The following is a 19937-nucleotide window of genomic DNA, read 5'->3' as shown; positions in this document are numbered from 1 at the left end:
CAAAGTGGACAAGTCATTTTCTCTCTTTTTATGCTGGTAATTTTGCTTTTTGATTGCCTTATTGACCGATTGTTTGCTTTTTTGCTTGATAGATTGCACCAGTTTCTGCAAGAATTATAGAGCTGATTCTGCAGCGTGTGGTGCAGTGTCATCATCTGACCAGAGGGTGGCCTTAGCTGTTAAAGCCAAACCAAACAGTCTCACACAGGCTACACATGAGCTTTTTGTCTGCTTAAACAAAGGAAGTGCAATAGCTGCCAAGAAGATTTATTGTACAGGATGTGGGTTTCAATTCCTTTTCAGACAAACTAATTAAAACATATTTGGTATATGGTAATAGAGACCAAAATCATTCTTGAAGTGTAGTGGAGGATATTGTGGTGACTAACAAAGTATTGGTATTCAGTTTTAATGTTTAATTTCACTTCTTGGCCCTTGATATTTACAATACAGCAATAAACATAAAAAAATAGTTTATTACTTAGATTAATTAAATATATTGACATCATTTAATGTGATAAAATACAAGAAATGCATTCAAGTAACATGATTTCTAGCAAGTGAGAAAAGCTCTTTTTCAGAGAAGCTATTAAATTTGGATTTACAAGAATTGAACAGTACAAAGATTTATGTTACCATTTATTTCAGCCCTCTGGGAATAATAAGCCAAAACTTTGTAGGATGCAATTATTGTTCTTTCATGCAGCAGAAAAATATACTTTGATCTGAGTCCCCATTTTCACTGTCTTATAATTGTTTACAAAAGTAACAATGATGAAGGGGATAACCTACTAATTCTTAACTTTCCTTTCCGTTATTTTATCATACTGTTCATTTAAATTTCCTATTAAAAAACCCATGGGAGTTATATAGAGTGTATCTGCAGTGACCCATCACAGAAGAAATAGCAACGACTTCAAACTCAAATTTATTGCCACAGCAGGTCTCACAATAACACCTCAATATGGGATTAAACATAGTATTGAGTTGTAGAAAGAAGGAATGCATTTAAATACATATACAGTAGAAATAAATACAGTACAATGTACGTGCATAAAAGACACACAGCTCTGACCACGGAGACATAACATAGAATCTGTGTGTTCAAACAGACACAAATAAATCCACTTAATTTAGAATAGAACAATACATCTGCATCTTTGCAATAAAATTGGCATCACATTTATTATATGTTGTATATTTATATGTTTCTACCTTGTTTCTCTTGATGGACCTTTAGTCTCATAGATGCTTATCCTCATTAGGCCACTAAAGGGCAGTACAACATAGAATTTAAACACAGAAGTTGCTGTAGAGCTACTGAGGTTATCTTGCTTCCATAACATAAAACAATGTGGGACTAAAGACATCTTATTTATCTGTGGCTTTTTAACCCTTTAATGTGCTCACTAAGAAAAAAGCAATGGAAAAAAAATCTCTTTTCATTTTCTTATTTCCTTGGGGCAATAATAACAGCAATCAATGTTTTTTTATTTCTAAACAGACGCCACAGTTTTTTTAAATTGGCTATAGGCCTCTACCAAACGGTTAAGATGTCGCTTCATGGTAGAAGAAAAATACAAACCATGTACTGTTATTATGCTAGTAATAGGTTAATATACCAACATACGTCAATTTGTTACCCTGGAATTAGTAGTATTACAGTATTAGTATTATTTCCATGTATCTATTCTAGATATTTTCCATATTTAAAGTAGGCTACGTTGAAAACATCTCAGAAATGGTGAAAAATCATACTGATATAATTTTTTCATCAAATATATAATGGAATAACATTAAATATGTGATGATATCAAAAGCAGTGAATGTTCATAACTTTTTTTATTTCATAAAAATAGTAAATTTATTATCTTAACATCACTACTTTCACCAGTAAAGGACAAGTCAACCGTTTGGTAGAGCATGTGTTTAGACAGTGAAAAATCATACTTATTAAAATTATTTCAGCATATATATAATGGAATAACATTAAATGTATCATATTAAAGATAATGAAAGATAAGAGTTTTTTTTTTATTTTGTTTCAAATAGTAAATTTGAATTATATTATTAGCTTAGCTTTACCATAAAATGACAACTGAACCACTTATAAAAAAATTATTTGCCCCTTATTACACTTTTTTTATTTTAGTTTTGAGTTACATAATTATGTTCAGCAAGACCTCTGAAACTATTATATGTAAAAAAAACAACATTGAAAATTAGACCAAACAAAGTCCTCATGTCTGGAGTGACTTTATGTTGCTAACTTCCTGTCATTAGGTCAACTGAAAAGCATTGCTATTTAAAGACACAGTGACATCTCGTGGATCTTTTTAGCATAACTGAATGGTAGAGATGGGTTGATCAGGTTTACTTAAGTTCAACACATTTTTCAATAAGATATAGAGACTCAAAATGTGCTAACGGTCGAGCAGAACATTAAAGGGTTAAAGGAATTCATTTTGATGACTAATAATTCTTCTTTCTACTGTGAAACATCCTCAACTTCACGTGAAGATAACGCAGCACAGAGCCCTCTGGCTTTCATCATGTCAACCAGTTTGTCTCTGTACTCCCGGCACAGGTAGATGTAGAGAAGAGGGTCCAGGCAGGCATTAGTGGTGGAGAGCCAAATGACTAATTTATGGGTTACCAGCATCCACATTTGAGTGCAGACATCAATGTTGAGGATTTCATACAGTGTGAATGGAACGCGCATCACGTGGAGAGGCACGAAACACACAAAAAACACCAGAAGGATCAGGAAGACTCGCAGCTTGGTCTTGGTCTTTCCGTGGCTGTTGTTGCTCCCAGAGCTCCTGAAGGACTGCAGGACTTTCAGGGTGATGCAGACGTAGCAAAACACGATCACTATGCCGACGAGCCAGAAAAGAATCTCCATAAATAGAACCACAAACTTGTGAAGATTCACACCAGTTGGACTTTTCAGGGACATACAGAAATCTCCTGTTATATTAATATCAGGATCCTGGTCTGTTAGGATGATAGTTGGGATGGCTGTACTGCCAAATATCACCACCCAAACCGTGGCGGACGTTACGAGACTGAAGACCACGCTTTGTCCCAGCAGCATTCCGAATGGTCTAACAATTTTGAAGAAGCGGTCGAGGCTGATGAGACCCATTAAAGCTATACTTGTGTACAGAGAGCAGTAGAAAATGACACTGGAGTAGCGGCAATCGAACACCCTTAACTTCACTGCTGCTCCAGGTAGCATGCTGGCTGCCATCGCGGGTAACGTCAGCGTCATGAGCAGGTCAGCAGCCACCAGGTTTTTGAGATACACTATGAAGGTAGAGGTGGACCGAAGATGCAAAGACACCCACGCTGCCACCCCATTGAGCAGTAACGCAAAGGGGAACATGATGAAGAAAAGGCACGAGATGGCCACGTCTACGGTCTCATGGCTGGGGGGTGCACAATCAGAGGAGAGGCTTTCTGTGTTGTAGGACGCCATCGTACAATCTGGAATAAAAAAAAACATCAACATCAAAGAAAAAAACTCAACACGTTTTGCCCTTAACTTTCTAATCTTGAACTGGTGTGAGTTCTGTAGGCCCCGTAGACCAGACCCACATCCAGATCTTTTGCTTTTGATTCATTTCTTAAAGGTACAGTGTGGTTTTGGTGGCATTTAGTGGTGTGGTTGCAGATTGCAACCAACTGAGTACCCCTCCACTCACGCCTCCCTCTCCAAGACTAGCGGTAACGTGAGCCACCGAGTGCAAAACACTTGTAACGCCGTTCACCTCGTTCAGAGGCTATCCAACTTTAGGAGCAACGGAAGTCAGACGGTACTGACGGTACCACGGTTTTGCACTCTGCGGCTCACGTTACCGCAGTTTCACAAGCGTGTAGGAGAACTACGGTGGCCTTAAGGTGACATAAAAACGCGAAAGACTCTCTCTAGAGCCAGTGTTTGGTTTGTCCGTTCTGGGCTACTGTAGAAACATGGAGGGGCAACATGGTGGACTCTGTGAAGAGGACCTGCTCCCTATGTAGATATGAAGGGCTCATTCTAAGCTAACGAAAACACGATTCTTAGTGATTATACACTAATGAAAACATAGTTACAAATATTATATTCCATTTCTGCTAATAGATCCCTGAAATGTGACTTTACCTTTAACTGAGCTTCAAGAAATTTGGAAGTGAAATGAGCAGATTTTTATCAAGGGTGCATTGGTATGAATTTAGTGATGTGAGAAAATAACATCCAGCTTTAGGGCAGAGGGGTTTCAGAGTAAATGATCGGCTGAGGTGAGAACCAGGGGGCTGAGATTTACGAGAATTTAACCCTACTTATGACTCGTTTGAGACTGAGAAATGCTTCCTTCTTGCCCAGTTGGACCTGATTTGCATTTGTCATTATCGTTTAAAAGACATTTGTCACTATGATTTGGTTTTGAATGCTCAACCAGAGCATTTGAATGCATCCTGGATGCTGAAAATGACACTTCCACTGTTGACAATGACTGACGCAAGTTATGCAATTGTTGGCTTTGTTTTCACTAAATACAAGAGTAAAACAAAAAGATTTTACTATTTTTCATCATATGTATGTATACTACACAGAATCTTCCAACTTTCAGAGACTGGTATTGAGTCACAGGCCCTTATGCACAATAGATCGTAGTTGTTTCAAAGCTTCTTTTACTGTAATGTGTCTGCTTCTCTTTGTCTCCTTTGTAATTGGTTTGGATTTAATAAGGTTAAACACTGAGAGTTTCCCTGGATTCACCTCATCAGTATGCAGTGTCTACATTTTATATATTCTGTGTGCATTTGTGCAGTTAAATTTAGATATTAGATATTAAGAGTGATATACTGTAAAGAGAATGACAGTAAAAATAACTACCTGGTATAACAGTGGCAAAAGAAAAAGCAAGTACTTGTTTGATTCTAATGGATCTGAGTGGGAATTAAAACTTTTTAGCAATAAGCTGTTATCTTAGCACAATACCATTTGATAAGACTGTTATATTTTTCCTCTAATCATTATAAAACATTACAAAATTGTTTAATTTAACGATATTTCTCCCCCTCCACAGTGAGATCACTGTTTACTTGTGCTCGAGACCATTTCATTTTGAAAAAGTTCACTGACCAGGCCCAATTTTAGTTTCTCAGAAAAGATACAGTTAACTAAATCATATTAAAGTGATGTTCCCAAGCTATTTCATGTTCAACATAAATCACACAGTCTATACTTCTAACCAATAACAAAGTTTGATTTCTTCAATCAACTCTCAATCTAATCGGAATAACTTTTTTCCCCAAATAGTTGTGAAACAAAACACAATATTAATTCACTCACCAGTAGTGTTTACCTCGTTCGCTCCACACTGTGTAGCCTGGGACATTAACACTTTCACCAGATAAATCACCAAAGTTTGCCAGCCTTTTTCAACCAGAGAGATGCAAATCCATGAACAGCGAGCTGCTGTGGGGGGAAAGAGGTTTCAAATAACATAGATTGTGGTATTGCCATGTGTTTTCAGGTTACACTCAGGTCATTTCTGTTTTCTAACATCTAACATTACTAATCATGCTTTATTTCTAATGTCTTAACTAATGAGATATATGACAAAAGTCTTCATATTCTCTTCAACAGTGTAGCTTAATGGTACGGCAGTGATGATTTAGTGACGATCATTATCTTCTTTTACCTTGGTTATCTCATATTCACGACCAAGGCACAAATATTTATTAATTTTTTTTATATCATAATAGTGGATTTCAGGATTTATAATTCATTGCCAAAGACATATTATTGATAGTTAAATTTTGAGATGTGAGAAATGATACCAGTGGAGATGACCAGCAAAAAGTAGATACTGTAAGTGAATTGAATCATATATTGCAGCTGAGACAGTTTAATATTTGGCTATGTGAAAAGTGCCAATTACATAAAATGGCACACACCACAGGCACAACAAAGAACAAAACTGTCATTACATTTTTACTTCCTCTATTGTTGTTTCCTTTTGCATTTCTGTAAAACTGGTAGTTCCCATTTAATTGAGCTGTATGGTTGTAACAGAAGGAAATAACAGTCCCCCGTATTCCATAATTACTACTTAGATAGATTGAGATCATTGTTAGCAGCAAAACTGAACAAATGAATCACAAATGTACATAGATATAACATTTTGACACATTTACCTGCAATATAATTATCCTGAAGAATCAGTCAATGCTAACACAACTAAACGGCAATAAATTCATGCACATGCAACAATAAGAGATCACTATGTTTTGACGGGAGATTGTTTGTAAGGCGTGAGGTTTATTATATTTTAGAGGACTACTGTGGGTATAGATTTATTTTCAGTTTGTAAATGAATGCATGTTTTTCAGGATTAGTTGGTATGAAAACACAGAAGTGGAAGTTCATGTTGTTATTCAGTGGAATAGAGAACTGAAAAACAAAAACAAAGACAATATGCCAGTGTCAGTTCTGCAGGTTGGACATTTTTACTTTGTCTTAGTGGCAATATTGTCGTCTTATTCCCACAATACAAGTTGAATACTTTAAGTTACAATGTTGAAACTGCAAGGTTTTAAAGGGATGGTATTATAATCATTTTATGATGGTCATCAACATGTTGATTACAATAAATGACAAACAATAGATCACTGTGTCGGTAAGCTATTTGGATTTGATCCAATTCTTCAAAACAGGACGTGCACATTCAGATACCACATTACAAAAGTCTTTATCATGTCCAGTGGTTTTACGCACAGGCAGAGGAGTCTCTCAGAGAGCGGTGCTGCCTGTATCCGTGTCGGACCCTCTCCCTGTTAGCCTGCTGCAGGTACCAGGAGCCAGCTTCAGGGTCTTGAACAGGGTGGTCCTGAAGGATTTACAGAGGAAGAAGTAGATGAGAGGGTCCAGAAGAGAGTTTAAGGATGAGAGGAAGAGCGTACTTTCCTTCAGCTGGAAGAAGAAGAGTTTGAGTTTACAGTCAAAGAGAACCCCTCGGGTCTGGCTCAGGGTGTATGGCACACGGGCGAAGTGAAACGGCACGAAACACACGAAGAACACCGCCAGAACCAGGAACACGTTGGCATTCATTTTCCTTTTGGCTTGGTGGGGCTTCCGAGTCGATGCCCCGAATGGTGCTCCAGATCCTCCGGAGCTGTGGGCCTTAGAGCGGGAGTAGGATCTGTACAGCTCTTTGGTGATTAGAGTGTAGCACACTACCACAGTCACCAGGTTGCCCCAGAAAATCACTTGACAGACGTGATTTACCACCTCGTGCCAGTACAGCCCGGCCTCTGTCTTCAGGTCGCTGCACTTGAAATATGGAGACTTTGGGGTTTTACTTGTCAGGATCACGTTGGGCAGACAGAGGGCCAGCAGGAAGGTCCAGATGGCTCCTGAAAGGATTTTGCGACGGGCCAGCCGGGCTGCGTTAGTCCCCCGAAATGGTGTGAGAGTCTTTCTGCAGCGATCGATGCTGATGAGTCCGAAGAAGAGGATGCTCATGTACATGGTGAGGTAGAAGAGCACTGAGGAGACCCTGCACACGAATATCCGCAGCCCAGTGGAGGCCATGTTGGAGTCTGATAACACCTGCACAAACACAAACAGTCAAATGTAAAAGACTGAACACAAATTCAAGACAGAGTATATTATAAGTTAACAGTACCACTTTCTAATTAGTCACTATTTATAAAGGGTTTCTTAGTTGGAACTAATGACTTTGTTATTGGTTATTCATATAATAATGCTTTATAGCTCAATTATAAGCCATTAATTAGAACAAGGGTTGCCAAGTTGTGAGAAATCATTCTTCTCTCACAGGACACTTACTTTATCTTTTTAGTTGCAGGGCATCTAGTGCACAATCCAATCATTAACTAATTGTTAACATTTACAACTGCAGACCTAATGGATTACTGTGAAAAACCCTTATTAATATTTATAACTGTGGATGACTTACTAAGTTTTTCTAATGGCTTGTTAGCAACTGAGAAACTCCTGACCCTTAAAGGGATAGTTTGGGTGTTTTTGAAGAGGGAAAAGAAACGCAAAGCACCTAAAAAAATCGATATCAGTTTAAGTGTACGCTATAGTTAGAATATTTTCACTGTTTTACCTTGCCATCAGACAGCCCTTTCCAAGAGGGAACTGAAGACGTATCCATATATGCTCTCTCCAGAGCCACCAGGCTCCATTGAAAAAAAACTGTAATTTTACCTTGCAGAACATAGGGGTTGCTAGTATATGGTGCTATTGTGTGACTTTGGTGAATCGGAACTAACCAAAATCATACAATAACACAAACTAACCAATCGAGGCAGCAGTAGACCACCAACACCCGTGTTCTGTGAGGATAAATCATAGTTTTTTCATTGGAGTCTGGTTGCTTTTAGAGCATAGACAACGGCTTCAGTTCCCTGTCGGAAACATAGATTCTATAGCTGTCCCACAGCAAGGTAAACCCGCAAAACTATTCTAAATATAGTGTACACTTAAACTGATATTGTACTAGTAACTGTATTATTAATGAGTTATTCACATTTATAACTGCTGACTCGATGCCTTATTAGAAAGCGAGAAACTCATGACTATTTATCAATGACTTGAATATGAATGACTCACCAGCAAGAGAGATTTTTCACAATCTGGCAACGAAAATGTTGCTCTTATGAATGACCTATAACTATTAGAAATGGTTTAATAACCACTAATAACGCCATTGGTTACAACTTTTAATCCATTTGAGGTTAAAGTGTGCCCATAAGTAAACGGTACCAGTTAAACCAAACCTTGAAGGGGAACGTGAAGGTCATGATGACATCTGCAACCACAATATTCTTCAGGTATATGATGAAGTGAGACTTCGAGGGGATGCGGAAAAACACCCACATGGCCACGCCATTGAGTGTGAGCCCCACCAGGAAGAGGAAGGAGTAGAGAACAGGAAAAACCACTGTCTTCAAAGCGTTGTCACGGGAACAGGTGCCGTTGGTGTGGCTGTGATTGCTAGGGAACAGGAGGGACGTTGTATTTCTCTCCATTGTCTCTAAAAAAGTACAAGAGAAAGTTCAGAATTGTTAAAAAAACGATTGTTGAAGTCTGATACTCTCATGTAAAAGAGAGTCATTTGTAGCATAGCATTACAGTTATGTTCAATTCATGTTGAGATGTGTCATAGTATAAAAATCACTGAATAATATAACATTTCCAAAAGCAGAACTTTTTCATTACATTTACAGTATATCTGGTTTTCATGCCTTTATGTGCCGATGAAATAAATCTGCAGTCGACTTTTGAAGAACATTTTCAACATTTGCACAATATGTAACTATATTCTGCTATCCCACTTTAATATATAATAAATATAACTTTAGGTTTTGTAACTGACCTGTTAATTATGCTGCTATGTGTCAGTGAAGTCCCATCAAAATCTCAGTGCTGTTCTTTGGTCCCTCTCTCTTCTCTATGTCATCTGACACTGACCATCTGTCTTGTCCAGTCAGGTTCAATGTTTCAAAAAGTGTGCGTGATTCTGTGCATGTGTGTGCGTGCGTGTGTGTGCATTGGTGATACAAAAGTCACAGACTTTCTCTTTTCCTTCTCCTTTCTATTTCCTGTCACGCGGAATAGCTGAAGACTACTTTTCTAGATCTATTTTAACAGACACAAAGACTTCAGTTCAGTTCAGTGTATTACTGTAATTGGCCCCAGAGGGCCACCAGATAAACACTAATTTAAACACAAGCAGATGACATATTATAAACAGCAACAAGGCACAAAACAACAGTATCTAGCTAATTTTAAGGCCAAAGTTATTGTTGCACATGGTGCACATGGTTTTTATGGTGAATTCTCTGGTATTGGGAATGGGAATGTGACGCTGGCTGTTTACTGCAAGTGTCAAAAGATAACACAAAACACTGCACAGTGAATTAGATTCAAAAGCTGAATTGTAGTATATGTAGTACACAGTCAGACACCAAGGTAGTCTAACATTATGGGTTTCATTTTGCAAGATACTGGTAGATTAAATATGCAGTATTAACAAACGTTTTGTTGGTATTCAGTTTGCATAACATAAGCTTATCTTTGTCCGGATGATTGTGTAGTTGGCATTTTGCTTGTATATCTTAATGTTGTATACCTACCCGTTTCTAAATCATTGGCCTCCAAAGATTTACATATTTTGAATTAATAATAATATTATCAATAATATTATTTATGTTTTAATAATCTGAATATATAACGTAACTCAAGTTAACACATAATTGTAGTGGAGTAAAGTGTACAATATTGGAATAGAAGTATAAAGTAGAATTAAAATAGGAATAGGAGTACTTAGAAATACTCCAGTAAGTACCTCTAAATTGTATTTAAGTACAGTACTTGAGTAAATGTACCTAGTTACTTTCCACCATTGGTTTGGAATAAAGTGTTAAGATGTTATAAATATGTGAACTCTCATTGCTCTTTCAAATTGTGATACAAGCTGATTTGTTTCCTCTTACAGTACTCACTTCTTTTTTTTATAAGCATTATTGTGAAACCTCCACTGCTTCTGCATTATTTTTATAGAATGGCTAAATATACTTTTATTTTTATTATTTTCTCATATGATTTATGTATTCCTGCACTTGAAAGCATCTACGGGTATATATGTTTAAAAAAGTGTACAACATGAGTAAAATCATTTGGTCATCTGTAAATGTTTCTTATTATTGATTAAATCTGTTTAAACCTGATTCATTGTAATGAGATGTGCTGATTCCAGGTATTCAAATAGTCAGGGTTATGCAAGACAGAAAGGATTTGCCACATCGTGAGTCACTGAAAAACATCGTTCTCTTTATTTCCTATGACAGCCTGTTCCTGAACTTCTGTCTATCCCAGCATGCACTGGGCAAAAAGCCATAAAAACCCTCTGGACAGTCTTGAGTGACCAACACAATTAAAGCATAAATAAGACTTTTGATACAATTCCTTAAAAAACAGACACTTGGAGGCATATGGCAGTAAATCCTTCTGTTCCAAGGTGGAAAATATGACACTGTTTTTGGCAGATGCTTCACTGATATAAAACCATCCCATAGCTCCAAATAATACGACTCCGATTTTTAACTCTCTGCCTTCCCAGGTCATGTTGGTTGTAGCGTTTTCTACCATGGGGTTTGTGAAACAGACATTAGTTCCGATTTGCCATCCATGGAGACAGAGGGTGAAGAAACTTCCCCAAACTTTTGTCTGTTATAACGTAAAGAAGCAGTCCAAAGTGAAGTGAGGACATCACGCCAACCATCACTGTGGGTGCAATATTGTTGCATAATAGTGTCATGTTGCCTCACTATTCCCAGGTCCAGACCTCTAAATATATCTAGTATTTCAAGTTTTAGAGGGTTGGCACGTTTCAGGCCTCAAAAGTGCCAGGGCACACTGGCATGATAATGGGTATCAAGTGGAAGTAAAGCAAAGTATGCATAATTATTCTCCCAAAATATGAAGCTGTAGGCTTCATATAGCTGATAACTTAATAAATCAAGAAGTGTTTTGCTTTACTTTTTGCCAAAACTATGTTGATGCTATGTGTGTAATATTTTTACAGTAAATAAACAAAAATATAGCAACTTGTATGCATATTGCATCACAACAGTATCAAAAATAAGAAATGACGAGGAGACAATACAAGTATTTAAATTAATATGCAAAATTAGAGGGGAACTACGCCCATTGTTAAAGATCTTACATGTTATTCCTATGGTCTAAGAAATTCTAAAAATATTAGTAAACATGAACAACTCTCTCCCAAATCCAAAAACTAGAGTGCTAAAACTCAAACTTGTGATTTCGTAGGGTATAAAGTGTGGAGCTGCCCCATAGACAATGAATTGAGAACAATGTTACAGATGACACTGAGAGCACCCAGGGGAATACTCTGAGGATATGAGGACATTTTCTATTTCACAACTGAAAATCAAAACACTACAATAGAATAAAGCTCATCTGGATATAAAAAAAGAAAACAGTTATTCAGTGGGTCCACGAAATCAGTCTCCCATTCATAGTCTATGGAGCAGCTCCGGACTTTATACTCTATGACATCACAAGTTTGAGACTTACTTCTCTGGTTTCTGGCTTTGAGAGAGAGGAGCTCATGTTCATAAATATTGATTGAACTTTACTAGGCCATGGAATAACATATTGGAATTCTTAATTTAGGTGGTGTTCCCCTTTAATATTAATGCAGAAACTGGAAGTTATCTAACATCAACCAAACTGCAGCAGCAAGTCTCGCCGAATCTAACTCAAAAAAAAAAGAAAGAAAAAAATTATGTTATTTTTTTTGCAAGCACCGCTGCAGAATGAAGGATGATATTCTCCGACTCCAGTATGGAGTCTGGGGTGCGTCACAGGAATAATAATAATAATAATCCACATTTTTATTACACTGCGACCTCTAAATGTTAAAGCAGAAGACAAATGGACTGTGAGATAGCATATGACAGGGAGATATATTAACAAATGGAATAACACAAAGTCTAATTTAAAAGCATTTTTATCAATTCATTTAAAGTGTAATGTATTCAGTCAGAAGGTAAATGTAGAATAATGAGATAGAATTATTCATTTGCACATTTATTGATGTTCTATAACATTAAGCTGCACTATTAAACACTACTCTGCCAGTAGTGGTTAGTATCGTGTTGTGCTGTGTTTTCAGAATATTATACTACAGTTAGGTGTGTGTGATGTGTATATAAATATATGACCCTGGTTGTGAAGGTTTCTCTTTTTTATTGTCATTATTTTAGGAATTGGGGACCAATATCTGCCCATGTTGGTATCTACTTCTCTCCTCATCATCACATGACCCTGATGGCCTTCTGCCCTTCATTATTGAGTGCCAGCAGTTAGCATGGCAATGCTGCAACTTCCTGTGTCTGCAGGGCAACTTTGTCAAAGTCAGCAGCATTCACTTCCTAAACAAACGCACATCTGAATGACTAGTCTGCACATTTGCATGCTCTTGTGGTTGTGGTCGCATGTATAACTCAATCTAAATTTAGTCCTATACACTGTACGTGAATCCTCCATATTTACATGCAGTCATGTTTCCCACAGCTGTGATCTTTACACATCTGGGTCTGATCAGGACTGCGTCAAGCATGCACTCTCCCGGAGAGAACTCGACAGCTACACTTGCTGCTTTTTAGTTTAACACTCTGATCACTTTTCTATTTTTTTTATACTTTACTCCCTTTCTTTTGCTTAGATTTCTTGTTGAATGTCTGACACGAGTTGGTCAAACGATCGTGTTTCTTTTGGTAATTGAACTCTAAAATCACAGAGTTCTCCGGGACAAATGCCACACTGTGTAATCCTACCTCTTGTATTGATGTTTTAAATTTACATGGATCATTTACACCAGGGGCATAATCAAATAGTGTGTGAACGCACAGTTTGCAGACACAGGCAAAGCTGCACTACATTCACACACACACACACACAGTAATCCTCGTCAGCTCCCTCTCAGACAGACAGGAAGAAGGGAATGAGGGGAGGAAATAAAAAGTTAGCAACACAAGACTTAACTGAATTTCCATTTAAACCCCTCTGAGCCTCTTCAGCACCCCCTCCTCCTTACACACACACACACACACGCTTTCTCTGTAGGCATACTGCTTTCCTCACCTCCCACGTCACCCCTTGACCTTTGAGTCACCACTCTCACTTTGTGCCAATCCAGCCTGCTTTAAGACAGCTACCATCCTGCGCTTTCTTTCATCCTGTGGCGATGATGAAGCTTTGGAAGTGAAGGAGGGAAAAAACTTAATTTCCTCTCTGCACGTGGGGTATTGCCTTTAGCAGCGCTGCTTTGAGCAAAAATGTCTTTACTTAGCCTTCGGAGGGTCTTTTATCACAACAGTAAGTAGGTTAGGGAAATAATCCCTGGTGTTTGAGGGCAAACATCAAGCTAATAACAGACACAGAGCTGTAACAGCTGTGGTTTGAAAAGCACGATTGATGCGGCTGAACTGTGACCTCTTGACCCTTACAAACGGTCAGCGGTTGATCATGTTGTCATCGTTACAGGTTGGAAGACGTAAGACAGGAACTTCTTACCACATAGAGAGAGAGAGAGAAAATATCCAGGGTGGTCCTCGCTTGTGGTTTGTTTGTGACTGTCTTTGTCTTTATGTATGAATGTTTACGTGTATACATTTCCATTGACAGGCTTTCAAATGAGCTTCTACTTGCATAGTTGAAATGTGCGGGCCAGACTTTGTTTTGACAGTGTAAGGTTTCTTTGGCTACTGCTGCTGGTGTGCTGTTCAGTTCCAGCAGGTCTGCCTCCCATATGGTTCACCCGCACTGAGAAAATCTACAGCAGCTCATATGGAGGTGAAGGGGGAATAAATAGTGTGAGCTACAGTGTTTCTAGCATTTATTGAGGATGAAACCACATTTGCTGTCATGCACCATACGGGGGTTAAAGCATCATTTCACGCTGATGATAAAAAAGTATTGAAATTGTCTATTTGTCCTGCTATAGCTGCTAGTTTTATCTCTTTAGGAGCTTTGTGAGCGCTCTACATTGTGCTGACTAAAGTACATTCCTGTATTTCTCATGAGCCCCATGTGTCCAGTACGGGTGTGTTGACCGTCTGCATCAAAACTGCACACTAACATTAGTTGGTCCAACTGGCTCCTGGGCTTTAGTTTCTACTGGTGAATGATGTCGTTGATTCCATCCTGAGCTTCCAGTTTGTTGCTCACGTAGATGTTTTCCTAGCAACTGCTTTTGTTTGGGTTTTGCTACAAATCATTGCTCATCTCTCATGGGTCTGGCATATGCATCAGTGAATGACCTACTAAACACTACCGGGCTTACACAAGTGATCTTTTCATAAATTCATCCCCCTAGACTTCTCCTCAGGAGTGTTTCAGCGTCTTTCCGCTTATTGTTTTGGTTTTACGGCCCATAACTTTGATGTTTTGGTTGACTCTCACTGCTCTCATCGGTGTCGTTTTTTGACCGTAGGAGGCAGGTCTTTTCAGCTAAAAAAAAGCTCTGATAAACCAGCTGTACGCTACCTGTCTAGCTCTAAATGTGAGACAGACAAAGTTAGCAATTCGCTGGTAAACATAGTGGAGTATTTAGCAGCTAGAGAGCCAGATATTTCCCTCAGGAGTTGGTGGAGACCAAAATAGAGCTAAAAGGCGAGTGAATATTGGACTTAAATTTGGCAGATGAATAGAAACAGGACTCCAAATGAATTCTAATGTTGCTATTTGTCTGCTGGATATGTAAATAGGCAACTGTATCCTAACAAATTCACCATAACATCTTTATAACATGAGCATATGTTGTGTTTACAGCTTTTTGTGCTTCGAAGTGGCGAAAAAAAAATCAGTTAACGCATGTTTAAATACATCTGTAACACTGTGACAATCGTCATAGTAATTTGTATGCATAAGCAGTACAATCAACTCAAAGCATCAGCTCTCTCAAAGTCATTAAGCCATCAGCTTGGTCATGAGGGAAAACTCCATCTGCAATGGCAATGAAACCAAAACACTTTTTGAGTGCCTCCGGCACCTGTCAGCGATGGCATTCCTCTTTTAAATTCTCATCCAGGGTGTTGATGTTTGTCTGCTCTTTGCCCTGCTGCCTGAGAAAGCAGGATGCAAAGCTGTGGCATGAGAATTTGAAAGAGAAGGACAACAGCTCCCTTTGAGAGGCTGGCCAGTCTGGGATACCGAGCATATTTGACAGGGTGTCTCTGTGTGCTCAGCAGAGACCTGTGTGCACACAGAGGGCAGCAGATAGGCCAAGGGACAGGGCCGAAAGTGTCAGCTTCAGCTGTTAACCCCAATGGTGGGGAATACGTGTGCAAAAAGGTCAATGGCGGACTCAGGCTGTCTAAGAGGCAAAGGCGAAAAAATACAAAGGGCAACAGCTGCATGTGGTGGGGCATCAGCACCCAGAAAGTTTTCTAGCACGTAGGGCAGCCTATATGCCACTGCATCAAGTTTTCTCAATTTTAAGGCCATCCCAGAGGGCACTCCATCACATGTTCTCCACTGGAAGGGCACCCTAGAGGGCACTTCATCATATTTTCTCCACTGGACGGGCACCCATGAAGGGCACTATCACATGTTCTCCACTGGAAGGCCACCCTAGGGCACTTCATCACATTTTCTCCACTGGAAGGGCACCCTAGAGGACACTATCACATTTTCTCCACTGGAAGGGCACCCTAGAGGACACTATCACATTTTCTCCACTGGGAGGGCACCCTAGGGCACTTCATCACATCTTCTCGACTGGAAGGACACCCTAGAGGGCACCCCATCACATTTTCTACACTGGAAAGGCATTCAAGAAAGCATTCATCACATTTTCTCCACTTGGAGGGGAACCCAAGGGTACTATCACATTTTCTCCAATGCAGAGGCACCCTAGGGTACTTCATCACATTTTCTCCACTGTAAGGACACCCTGGAGGGCACTTCATCACATTTTCTCCACTGTAAGGACACCCTGGAGGGCACTTTATCACATTTTCTCCACTGGAAAGGCGCCCCAGAGGGTACTATCACATTTTCTCCAAAGGACGAGCCCCCTAGAGGGCACTTCATCACATTTTCTCCACTGGAAGGACACCCTGGAGGGTACTTTATCACATTTTCACCACTGGAATGGCACCATAGAGGGTATATACACTCCCAATCAAAGACATGTCAAGGCCTTGTGGGAACACATTTATTTGTTACTTGAATCAAAGCCATCCCAACCGTTTCCTTGACACTAGATATAAATCAATATGTGAGAAAATGAGGACTGAAAACTGCTTTAGGGGATATCTATAATGATCTAAGTAGCAAACATGACTTCAGTAGCAACCAGTGAACTCAGAGCTATAATGAGGGCCTGCTTTTCCTGTGATGTCATTGTGGTATCTGAGGTTGCTAGGTGTCATAAAGACTTTTACAGTGTAGAGCAGACAAGCCGCAGCAGATGGTCTAAATGATGTCATGTAAATTGACTTCACTTGGTGTGAAACTAAACCTCTGAGTCTGTTTACAAGTTTAACAGCGCAACACATGAAGATTTTCATGTTTAAATCTTATTTAATCATCTGAGCTATTTAGACTGACAGAACAGATACAGTATGGTTATTAGAGCTGTTGATGCCATCTATTGGTTGCCTGTCAGGATAACACAACCAGGGTACGTAGTTGCATGATTTGGCTGGGTAATATTATCTCAGTGAAGTAGTCTTTACTGTGTTTCTAGATATATAAAAGCTCAAAGTGTAAGTGTGAATGTGTGAATATATCACTAATATTATATACAGCACAACAGATAATTAGATTGACAATCCCACATTACATATTTATATTTATCATGGACAATATATGTCTACAAGAACGTCTGTCTAGAGAACATGCATATAGGACACGGACAATTTTTTATAGAGCTGTCCAAAGCTGAGACTCCTGCTACTGTCTCGTTTTTTTATTTATAGGTGTTCCTCAGCCAGTGTTACAGCTCCTCCAGATACCATCTAAATTACACATTGGCTTTACTACATAGTGTTAAATGCATTTTCCAGACGCACAGAGGAAATGCTGACCGTGGACGTGTCTGAGTGAAGGATTGCTATTGCTCTTGACTGTCTTTCACAGCAGCCCTCCAACTTGGGCTCTATCTTCTTGTGCTGGAAACAATTAGATTTCAGGAAGAAATATGGGAAACCAGTTCAACAGGAGAAATACAGACGGCATTATTCCCACAACAATTACCTTACCTCAGTAAAGATGTGCAGGCCTCAATGAAATTAAAAGCCTGACCAAAGGTAATGTTAGGGACATTATTATTAAATGTCACCCTCTGAGACCTGCGATCCCGACTGACTTTACTGTCTTTCAGAGGCTGTAGCAGGCTCAGTTTTAGAGCTATAGTGAAGGTAGAGATATCATATGAAACAATATGATACCATGTCATGGTAACTTGTCAGGAAGGAGGATAAATATTGCTCCAAATTTGGGCTACATTTTGCCAAGGATAATCTGGCATGGCCATTTTCAAAGGGGTCCCTTGACCTCTGACCTCAAGATATGTGAATGAAAATGGGTTCTATGGGTACCCACGAGTCTTAACAGACATGTCCACTTTATAATAATCACATGCAGGTGGGGCAAAAAACATGCAGTTTTTTAAATACAGTATAAATGTGTTAATTTTGCGTATTCTAAAATGATGTGTTTGAATATTTCTGCATACTGGGGTCCCTAAACAGTCCAACAGCGGAATTATATAAATTGGGTATCACTGTAAAGCTGAGATTTTTGTGGAATTGTATTTATGTGTGATGATGTTAGTCCCCATAGTAGCAATTTCATATAGTGAGACCATTTTTTGAAATTTGACCTCACTGTGTAAAATGACCTGTGGTGACCTCTAGGATAATCACAGCCTCATGAAACTTTACAGCCACAAACTAGAGACCTAGAGCATTCAGAGGATGGATGGCTTTCCTTAGCTATATTGACACTAAGGGGGTTTCTGAGCAGTTTACAGAACAGAAGTGCTCGTCATCTAACCGCCGGAAAATGCTATTCTTGCAGAAATCTCCAAATGTCAAAAGCTTTTGATAAAAAAGCACAGAGCATGGCTTTTTTTCATAGTGTTCCTCAAGGTCTTGGTGTCTTAATGTGGTATTTTGGAGGGATTATTGGTCAATTTTATCAGTTCTTGAAAGGTAGAAAATGCTTAAATTTAGCACCAAATCTATCAAATGGTATCAACCCCAAAATGTCTGCAACAACTTATTAGATATACTGCAATAGAGCATGGGAATGGCCATCATATACTTCTATCATCATGTTCTAAACCCTTATACACTTTTACAATCACTATATAATTCATTATTTAATTAATTCATGTTTATTTCTGATTTATGACTAGAACAACTTGACACACAGTGCTGAGCTGCATCTGAAATTAATCTTCAGGTTTCCAGCTTTCAGATGATGTACACCACTTCTATGTGACATCTACTGTTGACCTGTTATCTCCCTTTAAAGACCCCCTGTACCCGCTTAAAAAAAACAAAAACGTGTCTATTGTGGGTCTCAGAGGGTTAATGCCAAATCCCTCTAGAAGTTTCTTTACCCTCAAGGTACCAATACTAACACCCCACGTATCTTTATCAATTATCACTGAACTTGAAAAGTTTCCTGGAAAAGCTAAACCTGTCAAAAGAACTGCTGTAAAGTAGCAGTGCCACATTGTTGATGCAGCCTAATTGGGTGAGCTGGCTTGTTTAAAAGCTTTCCCCCCTTCGGGACTCAATCATTTAGAAGTGCTTTGATGTTTTTAGTTTGGTGTTTGTGCGACTGGAGTGAGGAAGGTTAGGTATACAGCAGTGGGCTCCAGCAGTCCACCTGGTTACTCTCTGGGGACCAAAGAACCACATCTGCACCCGATCAGGTCGGAGAACCCCCCACTGACGTACTTCCACTGCCCTCAGGACAGAGACTGAGGGATTTGGTCCCATTAAAAAGTGTGTCCCATGCCTTATAATATACATAAAATCCTTTTTGTTATTGTATTTATTAGGCCCCTTTTACATTTAATGGTTCCAGTATTCACTTACTGACAGTTTTGGACAATTTATGGATAAACTCAGTTGATTTATGATTGTACCTTTGCCCCTGTGTCTGGCTCTCATATCTGGTTTATAGTGCTTAAAGGATAACTTTTGACACTTACAGACGATATCTGAGGAAGAGAAAGGCCTTGAGAGCTTTCATATACAGACTCCTACTGTAAATCAACTGTTGATTTAAATGCAGCCGTGGGAGCAAGACGACAGCTGATACCTGCATACTTTCCTTTCCCTTACTAATGGCCAACGTA

General features: G+C 39.0%; 1 protein-coding gene and 1 long non-coding RNA gene across 2 annotated transcripts; one reads left to right on the top strand and one right to left on the bottom strand.

The window, feature by feature from the left end:
- Positions 1-185: 185 nt before the first annotated feature.
- On the top strand, positions 186-15236 carry LOC119491970. The gene is made up of 3 exons (XR_005207692.1): positions 186-197; positions 15054-15057; positions 15125-15236. It is a non-coding gene; the product is annotated as an uncharacterized LOC119491970 (long non-coding RNA).
- p2ry12 (purinergic receptor P2Y12) lies at positions 5732-9542 on the bottom strand. The gene is made up of 3 exons (XM_037776255.1): positions 9402-9542; positions 8803-9059; positions 5732-7603 (listed from the first exon to the last, which is right to left on the bottom strand). Exons 2-3 carry the CDS (start codon positions 9052-9054, stop codon positions 6785-6787), a joined length of 1071 nt encoding a protein of 356 aa, XP_037632183.1. The 5' UTR covers positions 9055-9059; positions 9402-9542; the 3' UTR covers positions 5732-6784.
- Positions 15237-19937: the final 4701 nt, after the last annotated feature.

This window comes from Sebastes umbrosus, chromosome 7 (genome assembly GCF_015220745.1).
Source record: "Sebastes umbrosus isolate fSebUmb1 chromosome 7, fSebUmb1.pri, whole genome shotgun sequence".
NCBI lineage: Eukaryota > Metazoa > Chordata > Actinopteri > Perciformes > Sebastidae > Sebastes > Sebastes umbrosus.
The sequence above is the reverse complement of the archived record's forward strand: the minus strand, read 5'-3'. Positions and strand labels throughout refer to the sequence as shown.